Below are 18537 nucleotides of genomic sequence, written 5' to 3'. Positions count from 1 at the left end.
TATGGCTGCACTGATGGGAAATCCTGGGAAGTGGAAATGTAATATAGTTACTGAACTAACACTAAACATCACCCCTGTTATCTACATGACAACATGTCTCACACAATATCCAATCAGGTAATACATCTTGTAAATATATGGTCACAAAACCATGATTAAAGACATTGTCCAAAGTGCCCACAATCAAAAATGTTTTCCAGTGTGCTTCATTCTAGGTAAACAGCGCTAAAACGTAATTTTTGTGCTAAAACCTCAATGTTTGTTTGATTGGATCGCACACACCTCTGGTTGAGAGGCGAGGGGGAGTCCCAGCTAGCCCTGGCAAGCCATGCTGGGCTCTCCACAACGGGGGCCTGTGAGCTGTGGGCCCCAGGAGCTCTGGCTGTCAGCCAAGGCTGCGCTGCTCCTGCTACCTGCTGGGCCCATCAATCCGCCTTTGTTTCCCTTGTGTCACACTAGATTACCCACACAAAGGGCCCAGCGACTCGCGCCCCTGCAGCCCCGCTCTGCCCAGAGTTGGCAATCCCTAAACTCCCCCCCTCCAACACCCTCTCTCCGCCACCACCCTGAAACCCCATCCTCCACTGCCACCACCACCGCCACTTTGCACCCTCAACCCCCCATTTTCCGCCTGTAGCCACCACCATAAACACCATAGTGGTTAAGGTGCCGGGGGAAATGGTATAGCCACCCTGGTCTGGGACCCCCTCCCTCGTCAACCCCATGCCGTCACTCCCGACTCAGGCTGCCCCCCCTCCCTCGCCAGCACCCCTGCCTTCCTTCCACCTCACCCCAACATGCCGGCCTAGGGTAGGTTGGGAGATTCCCTTTCAGCCTGTTTTCATGACAGAGTCAAAAGGGCGTGTGAATGGGGCGTCCGTGGGAGCCGGGCTGTGTGAGGCGCGCACTGGTCTTCAGGCACAGTAGGGGTTGAGCTGAGCCCTCCAGCCCCTTTCTATTGCATGTAATCTCATTTGGCCTTCCCGCTCCCTTTTTTCAAATGTATTTTTAGGAGAGAGATGGAGGTTCACACTGCCCATTCCTGCCCAGATCCCTTTCCCTCTGACACGCAGGCTAATTAATATCCAATCAGCAGCCTCACTCCGCAACACAAAGACCCATCTTCATCATTAGGTATTTAAAGGCCTACTCCGAGCACCCCAGGTTCTGTTTTCTTAGTGCGTTCTGTGCTTTTGTATCAGATTGTTTAAAGCACCCAGTCAGTCTTAAGACCGTTGATGATTAGTATTCACTGTGAAAAGCCTGGCAGATGATCTCCAGTGTATTAACTGTGACAACTGTGTATCAACTGTAATTGTGTGAGCTAATCTTGAAAGATTTACAACACTAACTAACTTTCATGTGTGAAAACATCAACAAGGTTGGGAAGCTCGGAAGAAGACACACAGATTCAAAAGACAAATGTGATGTTGAAGGTAGCGAGATGGATGGACGTCAAATAATCTGTCAGTGCTTGTACCAGCGCTCCTTTCTCACTGCAGTAAGGAAAGGTGTATATTACTGTAATTACCCTGCGGGTCATTTGTCAGTAGGAGCATGTGGAACAGGCAGTGCTCAGCAGCAGAGCAATGGGTTCTTCTATCCCTATGTCAGTTTACGGTACTTACCTCACATTTGTTTACACACCTTGTTTCCCATTTTCTCACTGATATGCAGTATAGTACTTAAGTAAAGATACTTTAAAGTAATACCTAAGTAGGTTTTTGGGGTTATCTGTACTTTACTTTACTATTTATATTTTTGACAACTTTTACATTCCTAAAGAAAATAATGTACATTCTACTCCATACATTTTCCCTGACACTCAAAAGTACTTGTTACATTTTGAATGCTAGCAGGACAAGAAAGTTGTTCAATTCACGCACTTAAAGAGAACATCCCTGGTCATCCCTACTGCCTCTTATCTGGCAGACTCACCAAACACAAATGCTTTTTTGTAAATGATGTCTGAGTGTTGGAGTGTGCCCCAGGCTATCCGTAAATGAAAACAACAAGAAAATAGTGCCGTTTGGTTTGCTTAATATAAGGAACGTGAAATGATTTATATTTTTACTTTAGTACATTTTAGCAATTACATTTAATTTTGATACTTAAGTATATTTAAAACCAAATACTTTTAGACTTTTACTCAAGTAGTATTTTACTGGGTGACTTTCACTTTTACTTGAGTCCTTTTAAATTAAGGTATCTTTACTTTTACTCAAGTATGAGTAAATTGGGGACATTTTCCACTACTGCTGATATGTCCCTTTAATGTTTTTATCACCGCTATGAGAAAAAGTAGTTTCCTCATAGAACCTGCAATCGCCTGTTGAAGTCAGATTAGCTCATCTTTTACTGAGGAGTCAAATTCCATGGTTGTTGTACATCAATGCGTTTTTTTGTATGTTTTATATGGTACTTGGCTGTAATTCATATATCCCAAAGATATCTCAGTTACATCCCTCATATGAATACCTCACTGGCAGTATAGAGGAAAGAGTATATTTGTATTCTTCATACAAACAGTCCTGTTACAGTAGGAGGCCTACCTTTGTCCAGTACGGGCCCGAAGATGGCCAGGTTGTCCTTGATGGTGGTGCAGTTCCAGCGGCGCCCCCTAAACTGGTGCTGGCACTCTTGGATGCCCAGCTTCACGCCCTCGGCCACACTGGGCATGATCTCGATGTAGTTGCGACAGAAGCGCAGCTGCTTGGGCACCAGGCCGGGGATAGAGCCACACAGGATAGGTTGGGAGCCCAGAGACGAGTACTGCTGCCCCAAGGCTAGGGACCTGCAACACAGGGAGAGGGAAGGACGGGGGAGTGTGTCATGTACCTGCCCATCCAGACCTACAGTATATTACTGTCTAGTCTAGCGCCTACTCTACACAGTCTGTCAGTCTCTCTGTATCTCCATTCAGCTTTCTAACGAGAAGCCATCTATAGGATCTGCTGCCATTGAGAAAAGAGGGCCCTCCCTGAATTCACTCCCTCAATGGCAGGGAGGATTATATATGCCAGGGAGATGCTCCAGAGGCATATTGTTCAAAGAAAGAATGCAGATTGCCTCTTGATATACAAAATGAAATTTTTTGTCCCATTGGTTTTAATATATTCTGTGCTCAGAGTTGCTTTTGCAGTAGGTGGGGTTGATTATTGTTTTTCTGTGGGGGTTGGGTTGACTCAGTGAGTGTTTTATTGGCTGCATGAGTGCTTAATGCAGTTGCACTTACAGAAGCTAATAGCCCCTCTTCAAGAAAGGGATATGACCTATTAGTATTGACTTTTCAAAGAGCTCCCTCTTGTTAGCCCCCGCAGATCCTGATGATCCGAAAGATAACACACACTAATCTGTCTCTTAGTTTCTCCTCTAGATAAGACACACACAAACACACATGCTCAATTCTCTGTTATTAGCCTAATTTCTGATATGCGATGTGTGTGTGTGTGTGTGTGTGTGTGTGTATGCAGTTAAGTTTGTGCCATGTGTCGTATTGGACATATGGCATTCCTGAAACTCCCTGTGCTTCACCAGCGTGCTGGCAAAGATGTGCCTAAACATGGATTAATCACCACAACGAGACAGCCCAGAACAGCCAGGGATGCCAGAAACCATTATAGTTTCATCAAGGTAATTAATTTTAATTGCCTGTTTTTTCTCCTTAGATAAGGGAAGGAGAGGAAAAGGTGATGTTTGCTATGTCCATGTTTTAACATGCTTACTGTGATGACAGGCTCAAACAAAACTGCACCTTCTTAAAGATGCTATGTTTGCCATAAAGTAGTTATGAGATTTTGAGGTTTTATTGTTTATTTATTTGCAAGTGTATGCCACTTTTATAAACATGCCCTTACCTACCTATGCGAAGTGGCGCAATCCACCATGCACCACAACGCATTGCTGCAGATATTAAGTCCTGTAAGCTAAATTGACAGTACTATAATTTAGCAGTAGCTTCTCTCAAGAGACAGAGCATTCATGATCCTTATCTGTTTCATGATATTGTACTGTACTGATTTTTTTCATCAGCATACACAGACATTTTAGAGTGTGAGAGAGTGTAAGAGAGGATGTGTGAGAGAGACTGTGTGTGAGAGAGAGAGAGAGAGAATCATGGGGAACAATCGGTGCTGATCAGATCAGAGCGCCACTCGGGAAGACCTCAGGCCAGCCGCGGGGCGCAGCTCTATCACGGCAGCCACTGACTCTGAAAGATGAGCCACCCCAACACAAAAGCCAAGCCATTGAAGTCAGAGGGAAAAGTTCACAGCTCATGTACGCTTTGCTTTCTCTCCCAGCCACAACCCCCCCACCACCACCGCCTTCCTCACACTTTTGCTTTTTGATCTCCTTTGGAATACAGGTGAGCATTGTTACAGCAGGCTCCCAGGTTTCACTGCTTGCCAATGGGGCTTACACACTGAGACAGCAGGCTGAATGGCTTGGCTAGTACTGCAGCTAAGCTGATGGAACATGTGAGACTGTCAACAGTCATCACTGCCTGGCCTGCCACATGTTCATCTTGCACTAACATACCAATAATGTTCAGAAAGATCATGCAATTTCTGGACTAAATAAAGATGGAGGGAAGACAAGTGACTAGTTCAAAGTCTATTGCAGTGAGCAGTCCTATCTCAAAAGATTAAAATATGCCCGGTAAAGCTAAAGTCATTTCACCTGCATTCACCCAGGCTTCAGACTCACCTAGGCTTCTAACTCATTTCAATGCTGAGTTTTGTTATTTTAAACACACACTTGAAATATGTGTTCGTATTCATAAATATCTGTCGGCCCAATAACAATATCCCAATGATATAAACTGAATAAATAGTTCCATAACATTTCATGTTCCCTTGTACAAAAATAGACCTCTGATTTATGTGCTGGAAATTAGAGAGCGGTCATTTTTTATCTATCCATATTTTTCTGTTATCCAGTAATCTAAGGCCATGTTTACTCAGGCATGAGGGAAGACCTTGTAAACACATCGGCCAATCCCAGAAATGCCACTGAGTTCAAGTGTTGCTGACTTCACTCTGTCTGGAGTGACTGAGTGACTAAGTTGCGTAATTACACAGTCTGCCAGCTGTGCTACTGCCCATTAATCTCCCAACCTGCTTTGGGGCGGACCTGAGTTGATGCCCTGGCCCTGCATGGAGCTGCCTGCCGTGGTGGAGCCCATCCCTGGCACCACGTAGCCAATCGGCTCGCCCCGTCTCCTTCTGGTAAGTTTGCTACTGACGCACCAGTTTCGGAGGCGATGTCTGATGAAGTCAATTACTTAACCGCAGGAGGGTTTTCTTGTGGACTTAGCGTGTTTAGACTACACGCTGAGGCTCTGCGTCCTCTTTTATGTTGTTTGTAAAGGATGAGCCTCACTTGGTCTGTAATGGACTGACGAGATGAAAGCAAGGGTTGTCTTTGGCTAGGTGCTAATGACAGTCTTAGATCTGAGGAGAAGCCTGTGGGTGCCAGGCATATCACACACACACACACACACACAGAGAGCTGTGCGTATATCACGCTGAGCCGGTCGGCTTTGCCTCGCTTCTTGGAAGCCATGAGCGATGTGTCTCAACCAAGTGGGAGAGGAGCACAGAAGCAGCAGGGCATGGGCTGAGGGAGGCAGAATGCCGGGGGAATCCGCTCTAGGGGAGTAGACAGAGGAGCAGAAACTGCTTGGCAGGTGCATGCCTAGGCAGGTCTGTGACTGTGGGGCCTCCTCTGGCCCTGTGGGGGATTAGTACTGCTGGTTGGGGGTTTTCTCAGTATCAAAAGCAACTCGATGTGAGCATATGGGCCACTAGAAACCACAGACACGAAGAAGAGGAGACAAAGGGATTTCACCACAAAGTGCAAAACGGTTGAAATTAAGGACATATCTATCAAGGCTATTTTCACAGGGGCAAAGCCTCTGTGAAGGTTGCGATTCTGCTCCATATGTCTTTTATGAAGGTTTGCTTCACCACTCCCTTAGCTGCTGAATAACCTTTGATTCAATCAGTATGTGTGGCTAGAATATTTTGCAGCTATCTCTGTGGGAGGTCTACATCACGGGGGTCAAAATGTCATACCTGTCTAAGAGCAGACTTTCCCTTTGTGACAGCCAGGTACTCCATGCCCAGAGGCACAGAAAACACTTTGCGACCCTCTGAACCACTTTAAGCATGACACCTGACCTCATTGCCTTGAGCTTGGTGGCATGTAGGAGCAGTTTGAAGTTCATGACCAGCTAGGCCTCCTATCCTATCATCACTTTAACCTCCAGTCATGCATTCAGCTCAACACCAGTCAAGGACAATTACCTCAAAATGTGTAGCCCTCTTAATCTCTCCAATAGTATAAAGCCAATGTCAACTGTAACATGTGCAATCACTCAGTTGTATTAGGCCTATAGGCTTACTTTGTAAAGTGAGTGGGCATATTCCTGAAAATGATGTCCCTATGACAGTGCTGTTATACCATGTTGACAACTTTTTTTCCTCAATAGGCCTAGGCTACAACTCATCCCATGCTTTATCATTTGAATGTAGCCATGTGAAGCGGATAACTAAGCAAGCTATCTCAATTCACCAATATTGTTGTCAGTTTGTCATCCATCTATCCAGTAATAGGCCTATAAAAGAACAGGACACTGTGACTATGTAGTTGCTGTTTTAAATTGCTTCAGTCATTGTATTAGTAGACACATTTGAATTATTTAGGATTTCCAATAATGCTTTATATTTGTGTTGTTAAAGTCACTGCTGAACTCACCATTTTGTTGGAGCCCTCATCACGAGGAACACTTCTGGAACTAGACTTGTGGTTGCTTGGTCCATTATTGCTCAAGTTTACTTGTTGATGTAAATAGCCTACACGTTTTTCACGCAGAAAATTCCAGTCAAGTTGTCAACGAGTTAACATAACTTCCGCCAACATGGCGCCCCATTTAGACCTTCACCATTTGTACGTTGCTAACTTTAATCTTGTAAAGGTTTACCAAACATATATCATATCAAAGAGAGTCGCCACTATGTGATATTTCAAAAACACAACTAGAGCAAACCGACACGAACTATCTAGACCGGCAGGACAGACAGCCGTTCTGTCAGTAAAACAGTCTCGTGCTGTTCCTCTTCTTCCCGCGCCTTGTTACCGATTGTAATCTTCTCGCATGATGTCGCCTACACTAAAATACACCACAAGTTGTAACTTTTGCCAATTAACAGTTATCAGGTAAGATCCATGCAATGTTACAGGGCTGGGGATTCGGTTTTCAGTTAATAGATGGACAATTTAATTCCTGAATCTATGCTAATGCATGCCTGGTTTTAGGCTAGCCTAGGCTACTCACACGTGCTACACACGTGCAACAATGAATATGTTGAATGGAGAGCAGCAATTATGCCCAACAAGCTGTCAAACTCCCTTTAGCTTGAGTAAAGTGCAGGTAGGCTAGGCTACTTAACTGCAGTAACCAACATTTCCAGGAAGGGTATTGCTAATGTCTTCTGACTGAGTTGCAATCGGCAAAAATGCAACGTTTGCCCATGGCACTATGACCATAATGGGGCCTAGGAAGAGAGAGCAAAACAGATAGGGAGAGAAGGATTAGAGAGAACCAGCCTGTCACAATCCATCCCTCTATGCATTATTCCCCAGGCACTGTTCAAAGCTTCATGGAAAATAGGGTGATGTGTGCTTGTGTAGAGGGGATGGCTCTGTTGCTACTTGTACTCAAAGGCTTTACTCCTATCATGCCATGCATTTAGGTGCACACATGGTTACCCTGTCATAGTTACTGTACAGTGCTTTTTCTGCATAGAAAAGTAAGTCAAAACAGTAAAAAATAAAATAAATAATAAATAAACATAATTTACGGGATGGTAAAACGTTTTTAGTGTAAACTTAAATGACTACAATCAGATATATATTATGTAGACAAGGGCTATTCCACAGTAACAGAATTACGCTGAGACTCAGATTTTTCACTTTTAAAATATGCCAAACAAAAACCATTGATTGCAAAGTTAAACAAACCATACAACTCTGGAACAATTTCCACTGAGAATTTTACAAAAACACATTTACTGGAAGCACTGTGCAGAAACAAAGTTGGTAGCAGAATTTCTGTCAAAATCTCCCTCAGGATTTATGCAACCATGATTTCCATGTATATGCTCTGAATTAAGATTACAAGATGTCTGCAAAAAGAACGGGGTGTCAGCTATGATATGACACCTTGAGTTTAAAAAAATCTATTTTGGTTATTGAACTACAGTAAGTGAAGTGAAGTGGATTAACACCTGGTAACGGAATTACGGTAACATAATTAAATTATGGGTCCCTGATCTGTACCATACTGAAATGCATAATTATGAATGTTATTCTCTTCATAGTGATGTATCCGGAATAGGTACACAAAAGGTAGAAAAATGTAATAACCTCCTTTGCATGTTTGGGTATTATTCTACTCACTGGCTAATATTCTAATGAGCTCTGTCCCCAAACAATACCAAATTTGGTTGGTCTGGACCGTAAAAATATGTACCAATCATAGATGTCTATGTTTCAAAAGTTTGGGCATCACAGTACAGTACAGTTAATTTGTTGATTTGGATCTCCATTAGTTTTGCAGAAGCAGCAGCTACTCTTCCTGGGGTCCATAAAAAAACACAAAACATGAAAAGTAACAAAACACTGATAGACAAGGAGTGCCATACAAATTTAAAATACGACGATATACAAACAATGCAACTGAAACATAATACAAACAATACAACAACAACAATAATGTGTGTGTTAGAGTGTGTCTGTGTGTGTGTCTGTTTCGAGCCAGCTGCTGCTTTCTTTCTTTGCGGCACTTGACCATTTTAATGGACAGTAATCAAGAAGGGACAAGACCAGCGCTAGTACAGTTCATTTTTGTGTAAAAAACACAACATGTATTTTAATAACAGACACACCCCTCGCCATCTTCACAACAACTTTGTCAATATGATTTGACCATGATAATTGACCATTCAATGATTTACCTAGGAGTTTAGGTTTCTCAACTTGCTTAATGGGTCTGCTGCCCTTTATGTACAACTCAAGTTAAGGTTAAGGTTTTAGAGAACGTTTTGAACCAAATACAATGCTTTTAGTTTTAGATGTATCTAAGACCAATTTATTAATAATCACCCATTCTGATACTGACTGTAGCTCCTTATTTAGCATTTCAGTGAGCTCACTGGCTTTGGGTGCTGACATGTGGAGTCATCCATACACATAGTCATTCTAGCTTTGAGTAAGACCAGTGGCAAATCATTTGTAAAAATAGAGAAGAGTAAAGGCCCAAGGGAACTGCCCTGAGGGACACCACAGAGAAGCTTCCATTGAATAATACTCTATGGATTCTATTAGTTAAATAACTCTCCAACAATGTGATTTGTTTTTTTATAACAATGTATTATCAATAACTTCAAAAGCTGCACTGAAATCTAAGAATACAGCTCCAACTATCAAATATAGTATCAATTTATTTTAATCATCAATCATCAGTCAGTGCAGTACAAGTTTAGTGCCCTTCTCTATATGCATGCTGAAAGTCAGTAGTTAACTTGTTCTCTGAAAATTAGCATTGTATTTGGTCAAACACAATCCTCTCCATCAGTTTACTTAGAACAGACATACACTCCTTTAAGCTTTTATTAAAGATGATGCAAATAGATAACGCAAATAGGGGTGGCAATTCAGTCTGCTATCATTCTCAATAGTTTCTATGCCTGGTGGCTTATTATTATTATTATTATTATTGATGGATAACAATAGTTTTTCCACCTCTCCCACACTAACTTGTCAAAATTCTAAACAGCGATCCTTCTCTTTCATTATTAAATATTTTGTACAAAAATAAATAATATATACAAAAGTATGTGGACACCCCTTCAAATTAGTGTATTCTGCTATTTCAGCCACACCCCTTACTGACAGGTGTATAAAATCGAGCACACAACCATGCAATCTCCATATACAAACATTAGCAGTAGAATTGCCTTACAGTGACTTTCTACGTGGCACCGTCATAGGATGCCACCTTTCCAACAAGTCAGTGTTTTCAAATTTCTGCCCTGTTAGAGGCACCGGCCAACTGTAAGTGCTGTTATTGCGAAGTGGAAACATCTAGGAGCAACAACGGCTCAGCTGCGAAGTGGTAGGCCACACAAGCTCACAGAACGGGACCGCCGAGTGCTGAAGCGCATAGTGCGTAAACATCGTCTGTCCTTGGTTGCAACACTCACTACTGAGTTCCAAACTACCTCTGGAAGCAACATCAGCACAATAACTGGTCATCGGGAGCTTCATGAAATCGCCATGCGCAATGCCAAGTATCGGCTAGAGTGGTGTAAAGCTCGTCACCATTGGACTCTGGAGCAGTGGAAATGCGTTCTCTGGAGTGATGAATCACGCTTCACCATCTAGTAGTCCGACTGACTAATCTGGGTTTGGCGTATGCCAGGAGAACGCTACCTGCCCCCAGAATGTAATGACCTTCTAGATGATTCTGTGCTTCCAACTTTGTGGCAACAGGGAAGGCCCTTTCCTGTTTCAGCATGACAATTCCCCCATGCAAAGTGAAGTCCATACAGAAATGGTTTGTCCAGATCTGTGTGAAAGACTTGACTGGCCTGCACAGAGCCCTGACGTCAAACCCATCTAACATCTTTGCGATGAATTGGAACGCAGACTGCGAGCCAGGCCTAATCGCCCAACATCAGTGCCCAACCTCACAAATGCTCTTGTGGCTGAATTGAAGCAAGTTCCAGAAGAAATGTTCCAACATTTAGTGGAAAGCCTTCCCAGAAGAGTAGAGGCTGTTATAAGCAGCAAAGGGGTGACCAACTCCATATTAATGCCCATGGTTTTGGAATGAGATGTTCAACAAGCATCATGTCCACATACTTTTGGTCATGTAGTGTAGCTTCAAGAGCTTTGTCCAAATACTGAGGGCAGATTTAAACAGCAACAAACAGCAGGGATTTAGACAGCCACTAGCCCAGGATAATTCGCTGTCCCAGCCACAAGGGCTAACCGCGTTATGGCCTGTGTTCAAGCTTTTAAGGAAACGTTGCTAGCTGGTTAGCTAGTTAGCAGCAAGGCTAGCTGCTACGCCCAGCAGCTCTTCAAACTTTTGGTTGGCAGGATCCCTGGGCAGATATAGCGGTCCCAGCAACTGAGGCTGGATCCCTGGACAGATATAGCGGTCCCAGTAACTGAGGCTGGACCCCTGGACAGATATAGCGGTCCCAGCAACTGAGGCTGGATCCCTGGACAGATATAGCGGTCCCAGCAACTGCGGCTAACCGCGTCACGGGAAACAAATTCAAAAGGTAGCTAACAACTGTATTGTACTGACCTACTTTTCTTTACTGTACTGTGCTGTTCAAACTTGTGAAATAGACGTCTATGATTGGTTTAAATTTGGACTGACCCAATTTCAACAATTTTTCAACGTCCGTGGACGTCCAGTGTCGTTCGGTGCTCAGTGGGTGAGTGGGCTGGTTACAGGTGAATGGAAAGAGAGGGAGCTCATGGGTAGGTGTCAGTAAGAGCCGGGAGAAATTACATTAACTGGAGAGAGGAGAAGAGAGACAGGGAGAGAGAGAGGGAGGGGTTGTCCAGACTGTTTTTACACTCTTGATTTGACCACCTAGCGACAGAAAAAGAAAGAAAATTGTTATAAGCTGAACCAAACAGTATGCCAGTGGAAGAGAGAACAGTAGCAGGTGACCCAATTGTGGTGTGTGACTACTATGAATTCCCATTGTTGCCAATTCAGTTGTAGCCATTCTTTTACAGATTTTTTTGGTCATTCTGTTACCGACTTAATAAATCATAAACCAAATTGTTAACTAATTGATAGGTCTACATTTACTTGTTACTTCTGTGAACTTTCATTGTCCTCCCCCCTCATGAGAGAAATTGGAAAATATTGATGTGTTTTGATGTATTTCTAATGCCTTTTAATACTTTTTCTGATAGATGTTCCTTTTCTAAAACCTTTGCTTATTCCTAATTTGTCAGATGGAAAATGGTTGTAATGTATATACTGTATGCCTTAATTTCTCAAACATGTAGACTTTGCTTTCATTTGACACCAAATTTGATGTGCTCCTATGAACGTCACATGTTTAGTGCTCTTGTTTTCTTTTCTCAAAGAAATGCACAAAATATTATTATTATTATTATTATTATGGACCTATGTATTTTTAAATAAGATATTCTTTGAGACCAAACAATCACAAAAATGTAAGCTATGCATTCAGGAGTATTTTTGTCATGGCATGGGGCCCCAATTGATTTTGTTGTTTGAGTCACTCGGGTATAAGCCATGGAAAAATGTGTAGAATTTCAGGAAATTAGCTTTAAAACTGCAAATGTTCTCTCAGCCTGATGGCAAAATGTGTAGAATTGCAGGATGCCAGCTTGAAAATGGTAAAAAATGTTAGCTGTAAGACAGCAAATTCTGTTTCTGCGGCCAAGAGAAGAGCCTCTAAAATGTTCAATCGTTGACCACGCCATTGGCCACCCCCACTGTCACATCCACCACCTAAACTCCATTTATATCCAGAAAAATACCCTGCTGTGGGGACAAATTGCTGTCTTATAATTCAACTGAATGTTCAGTGAAACTACTGTACCATAGCCTCACCCACTGCATTATCCTGCTTGTTGAGTGTGTTGACTGGCTACTTCATAAAACAGAACAAAACAGAAATTTGGCGGATGCTGATATACCAACCTTTTGACTCATATCACATTTAACTTAATTTCAATGTGATGACTGACTGTATCTTGTTTGTTTGCGTAGAACACTCAGTCTCAACCACCCCTACACATAATATAACCCGTCGATAATGACTTGCTGATAGATCTGTGTTGTAGGAGAGAAGTGGGATTAATTTAAGATTTCTCCACCACACATTTGCATAGGGATAGTTGTTGATGAATACAAATCAGTCTTGTGCATGTGTGAAAAACTTTTGATTTGATTAATTCAATTCATCTTATACCACAGCATTGTTGAATACTCGTTTTTGATTGGCTAGGGCATTCTAGAATGGACATTAAAACCCATAACGGGACAGTTAGAAAAGATACCGGGACACCTTGCAATCATGATTCCCATTTGCAGTCCCATTTGCGTACGATAGTTGTCTTATCAATCACACCAAGATGAAACTCAGACTCCAGATAGTTAGACACCATATAAAGTCCATAGACTGTTCGGTCTATAGGAGCGCTCTCTACAATGAAGTGCTATCAAACTTTATTCTAGCTCTATGTTGACATCAGAAGTTGTCAGATTTACCCTGGAGGTCTGTGCTAAATGAGGCCTCATGCACTCAGGATGAACACCAAAACATTGCCATCGGAATCTCAATTATAATCCAACCACAGAATCCACAGGAGAGACAAAGACACTCTGAAGAGAGTGTAAGTGGGGCACAGGAAGTTGTCGGCTTCGCCCCCAGGATGGGACTTTTCCTGGCGGAGGCTGGAATGCACAGCTCCTCTCTGTGTTGTTGTGTTCTGTTTTTCTTTGGCACACTTTTGATTTGTAGTCCAACAGCTCTGGGCTGATCAGATAAAAAATGACAGGACCCCAGAAAAATTTTCCAACCTGTTTTTTTTTTTTTCTTCCTTCAAACCCTTCATCCCTCTCTCCCTTCATCCCTCTCTCCCTCGCTCTTGCTCTCCCTCCTTCAATACTTTGAGAGCGAGTGCAAAGCTGGGACAGGGAGCCCCTGCAGTCAGAACAGAGGAGAACAGGGAGCTGGGGTGTAAACTTGTGAACCTGCCTGTCAGGAAGCGACACTGAGTGTGAGAGCCGTGCAGTTTGCAGTTTGCTGGGGAGCAGACAGAACACTCTGACTGACTGTGTTTAACTCCGTGCAGCAGTGCCAGTCATAGTGGAAATAGCCCTTTCTTTCTTTCTTTCTTTCTCTCTCGTTCTCTCTCTCTTGCTTGCTCTCAGTCTCGCTCTGTATGTCAGAGCACAGACACAACTGAAACTGTTCAGATAGAAAACGGCATGGCCTGTTTACAAAGTGTTTGTGTGAACCATCCAAAGGAAACAGTAGCAATCAGTGACTGCCCTGGCTTTACCTCTCCTAGCATTGTGAGACAGTGCCCATTAGTTTTGATTTACATTTGGTTTAATTGTCAATGTGAAATCAACCAAAAATATCACCTTGTCATTTGATTAAGGTTAAAACTTGGGTGAGAAAAATTACATTTTTGCAAATCCAATTAGTTTTCCATGTTGATTCAAAGTCATCACATAGAATTTGTGGGTTGAAATGACGTGGAAACAATATTGATTCAACATAACATTTATTGAATTACACTACATGACCAAAAGTATGTGGATACCTGCTCGTCAAACATCTCATTCCAAAGTTTAAAAAAACAACATCATCAAATCAAATGTTATTTGTCACATTCGCCAAATACAACAACCTTACCGTGAAATGCTTACTTACAAGCTCTTAACTAACAATGCAGTTTTAAGAAAATTTGTTAAGAAAATATTTACTGACTGAATGAACTAAAGAAAAAAATTGCAAAAAAATGACAAAAACAAAGTTACACAATAAAATAACAATAAGGAGGCTATATACAGGGGGTACCAGTACTGAGTCAATGTGTGGGGTACAGGTTAGTCAATATAATTTGTACATGTAGGTAGGGGTAAAGTGACTATGCATAGATAATAGACATTGAGTAGCAGCAGTGTAAAATCAAAGGTGGGGGGGTGTCAGTGCAAATAGTCTGGGTGGCCATTTGATTAACTGTTCAGCAGTCTTATGGCTTGCAAGGTAGAAGCTGTTAAGGAGCATTTTGGACTTAGACTTGGCGCTCCAGTACCACTTGCCGTGCGGTAGCAGAGAGAACAGTCTATGACTTGGGTGACTGGAGTCTGACAATTGTTTTGGCCTTCGCCTGACACACCTAGTATATAGGTCCTGGATGGCAGGAAGCTTGGCCCCAGTGATGTACTGGGCTGTACGCACTACCCTTTGTAGTGCCTTACGGTTGGTTGCCGAGCAGTTGCCATACCTGGCGGTGATGCAAGTCATGAGCATTAATATGAAGTTTGTACCCCTTTGCTGCTATAACAGCTTCCACTCTTTTGGGAAGGCTTTCCCACTAGATGTTGGAACATTGATGCAGGGATTTACTGTACATTTCAATTCATCCCAAAGGTGTTCAATGGGGTGGAGGTCAGGGCTCTGTGCAGGCCACACTGATCTCGACAGACCATTTCTGTATGTGCCTCACTTTTGGCACGGGGGCATTGTCATGCTGAAATAGGAAAGGGCCTTCCCCAAACTGTTGCCACAAAGTTGGAAGCACAGAATCATCTAGAATGTCATTGTATGCTGTAGCACTAAGATTTCCCTTCATTGGAACTAAGGAGCCTAGCCGGAACCATGAAAAACAACCTCAGACAATCCTTCTCCACCAAACTTTACAGTAGGCACTATGCATTGGGGCAGGTAGTGTTCTCCTTGCATCCGCCAAACCCAGATTAGTCTGCCGGACTGCCAGATGGTGAAGCGTGATTCATCACTCCAGAGAATGTGTTTCCACTGCTCCAGAGTCCAATGGCGGCAAGCTTTACACCACTCCAGCCGACTCTTGGCATTGCGCATGGTGATCTTAGGCTTGTGTTAGGCTGCTTGGCCATGGAAACCCATTTCATGATACTCCCGACGAACAGTTCTTGTGCTGACGCTGCTTCCAAAGGCAGTTTGGAACTCGGTAGTGTTGCAAACGAGGCCAGAGGATTTTTACGCGTTACGCGCTTCAGCACTCGTCGGTCCCGTTCTGTGAGCTTGTGTGGCCTACCACTTCGCAGCTGAGCCGCTGTTGCTCCTAGACGTTTCCACTGCACTTACAGTTGACTGGGGCAGCTCTAGCAGGGCAGAAACAAACTGACTTGGAAAGGTGGCATCCTATGACGGTGCCACGTTGAAAGTCACTTATCTCTTCAGTAAGGCCATTCTACTGCCAATGTTTGTCTATGGAGATTGCATGGCTGTGTGCTCAAGTTTATACACCTGTCAGCAACAGGTGTGGCTGAAATAGCCGAATTCACTAATTTGAAGGGGTGTCCACACACTTTTGTATATATAGTGTATCTGGAATCTTGTGTTGTGCATACATGTATGACCTGAGACATAACCTGGGAAGGTTTGACTATAATTAAGCATTTAGAGTACACAGGTGTGACCAATACTAATTTGTCACCAGACACCAGGCCTGTCAAAAGGTTGCTTCTTGTTCATGATTAGTTACTGCCCAGTATTTTTTACATTTTATTTAACCTTTATATAACTAGGCAAGTCAGTGAAGAACAAATTCTTATTTACAAATTCTTATCTACCCCTGCCAAACCCTAACCCGGACGAGGCTGGGCCGATTGTGCGCTGCCCTATGGGACTCCCAAACATGGTCGGTTGTGATACAGCCTGGATTTGAACCAGGGTGTGTAGTGATGCCTCTAGCACTGAGATGCAGTGCTTTAGACCGCTGCCCCACTCGGGAGCCCAGTAGCAGATTTTCAAACAGGAGCTATAAAAATGGGCAATTCTGGCCAATGAAGGTTTATACTGTGGTGTGTGTGTGGGTTTCTGTTTCAGAGTGAAGGAGTTTGTTCCTTCCCTCTTTAGCTTCTCTCTCTCTCTCTCTCTCTCTCTCTCTCTCTCTCTCTCAGTCCATGTGTGTGCCCCTGAGGACTCCTGTGCCTCTTGGCGTTTTGGCCTATTTTTCTTTGAGGAACTGTCCTGACCTGTGTTTTAACGCAGGTAATAGCCCTGCACTGTGGGACTTTGTCATCACATGTTCTTTGATGATATGCAGAGATTAGGAATCTCCTTTACTACTTTGAACTACCAGCCTCCGTTGAACCTCTCTCCCAACCGTCTGGTTAGACTGGATAACGTCATGCCAGTGGTTTGTTTTGTAGAGCTGGACAGTCAGGTGTCAGGCTCTTTTTGTCAACTGAGTGTTAGCTCACTCGGATGACGTACATCGATTGCAATTCAAGCAGTTAGCTAGCTACTGTAGCTATCACTGCAGCAAAGGAACCACAGCACAATATAACCCAAACTGGGGCACAAATAGGGAACCTTATCCACCTGCTCAAGTGATGTAGGCTAGTCCAATATCAACTGTACAGAATGGAGGTTAGCCAAATCGGAAAATAAACTTGCATTTCACATGGTACAGATCTCTGTCTGGTCGAAGTCACTATACTAGTCATAGATAATTCTCACAGGCATTAGGGATGTCTTTAACACCCGCCTGTATGGCAGCCGCTGCCATTGTTATGGAACCTTACCGGTCTTAATAATAACATTCTGTAAGGATTTCCCCTTTTCTTTCCCCTCCCATTGCACTGCTCAATATAATGTCTGAACATCCTTGATCTTTTCACACCAGGATTGCAGACGGAGGAGGTTCTCGCACTGAGGATCATTAAAGTGACCCCTTCGGGGGGTCACAGTCACATAATGACATTCCAGAGACCCAGAGATGGACCCTAGAGCCCGCATTTAAGCCACAAGAGTTGCCCTACACATAGAGGGCAGGGGTGGGCAGGACAGGGGATGTGTATGGTATGACTTAGAGAAGATTGACCATTTCATTTACTCTGCTACCCACATATCACAGGGGGAATCAGTGTTTAGACTTCACGTCCCTCTCTCTCTCTCTCTCTCTCTCTCTCTCTCTCTCTCTCTCTCTACCTAACCTTTAATATAGGGCCCAACTGATTTTCTGGGTTTGATTCTGATTGGTTGGGGGGACGAAACGTACTGATACCGATATATCTGCACGATATACTGTTTTACAGCAGGGAAAATGATAAAGTGTAATTTTTCCACAGTGATTTCTCATAAATTTCCATCCAAAAGAGCAATTGTCTTAAAACTTCTTCGGGATCGGTGTCCCGCCCACGGGACGGTTGAGCTAACGTAGGCTAATGCAGTTAGCATGAGGTTGTAAGTAACAAGAAAGTTTCTCAGGACATAGACATATCTGATATTGGCAGAAAGCTTAAACTCTTGTTAATCTAACTGCAATGTACAATTTACAGTAGTTATTACAGTGATAGAATACCATGCTATTGTTTGAGTGAAGTGCACAGTTTTGAACATGAAAAGTTATTAATAAACAAAAATAGGCGCATTTGGGCAGTCTCGATACAACATTTTAAACAGAAATGCAATGAGTCATTGGATCAGTCTAAAACCTTGCACATAAAATGCTGCCATCTAGTGGCCAGAATCTAAATTTCAGAAGGGCTGGAATAATACATTATGGCCATTCTCTTGCATTTCAAAGATGATGGTACAAAAAAATACAAAATAGTGTTTTGTTTTGTATTATCTTTTACCAGATCTATTGTGTTATATTCTCCTACATTCCATTTTCATTTCCACAAACCTCAAAGTGTTTCCTTTCAAATGGTACCAAGAATATGCATATCCTTGCTTCTAG

At 43.0% G+C, this 18537-nt stretch overlaps 1 protein-coding gene across 2 annotated transcripts in view; it reads right to left on the bottom strand.

The window, feature by feature from the left end:
• LOC115106460 (proto-oncogene Wnt-3-like) overlaps positions 1-18537 on the bottom strand; it is a 30073-nt gene that overhangs the window by 7303 nt on the left and 4233 nt on the right. Inside the window, exons 1-2 of one of the 2 annotated variants that reach the window (XM_029629226.2) lie at positions 6760-7665; positions 2553-2794 (exon numbers count right to left, since the gene is read on the bottom strand). In XM_029629226.2, the coding sequence (XP_029485086.1) occupies positions 2553-2794; positions 6760-6824 (307 nt within the window). In that variant the 5' untranslated portion in view covers positions 6825-7665. Of the gene's footprint in view, positions 1-2552; positions 2795-6759; positions 7666-18537 lie in introns of those variants that run through there. The other variant, XM_029629225.2, reaches the window with a different exon arrangement.

The sequence above is a fragment of the Oncorhynchus nerka genome, linkage group LG23, assembly GCF_034236695.1.
Source record: "Oncorhynchus nerka isolate Pitt River linkage group LG23, Oner_Uvic_2.0, whole genome shotgun sequence".
In the NCBI taxonomy this organism is placed as follows: domain Eukaryota; kingdom Metazoa; phylum Chordata; class Actinopteri; order Salmoniformes; family Salmonidae; genus Oncorhynchus; species Oncorhynchus nerka.
Note: the sequence above shows the minus strand (reverse complement) of the source record. Positions and strands in the feature narration are given on the sequence as shown.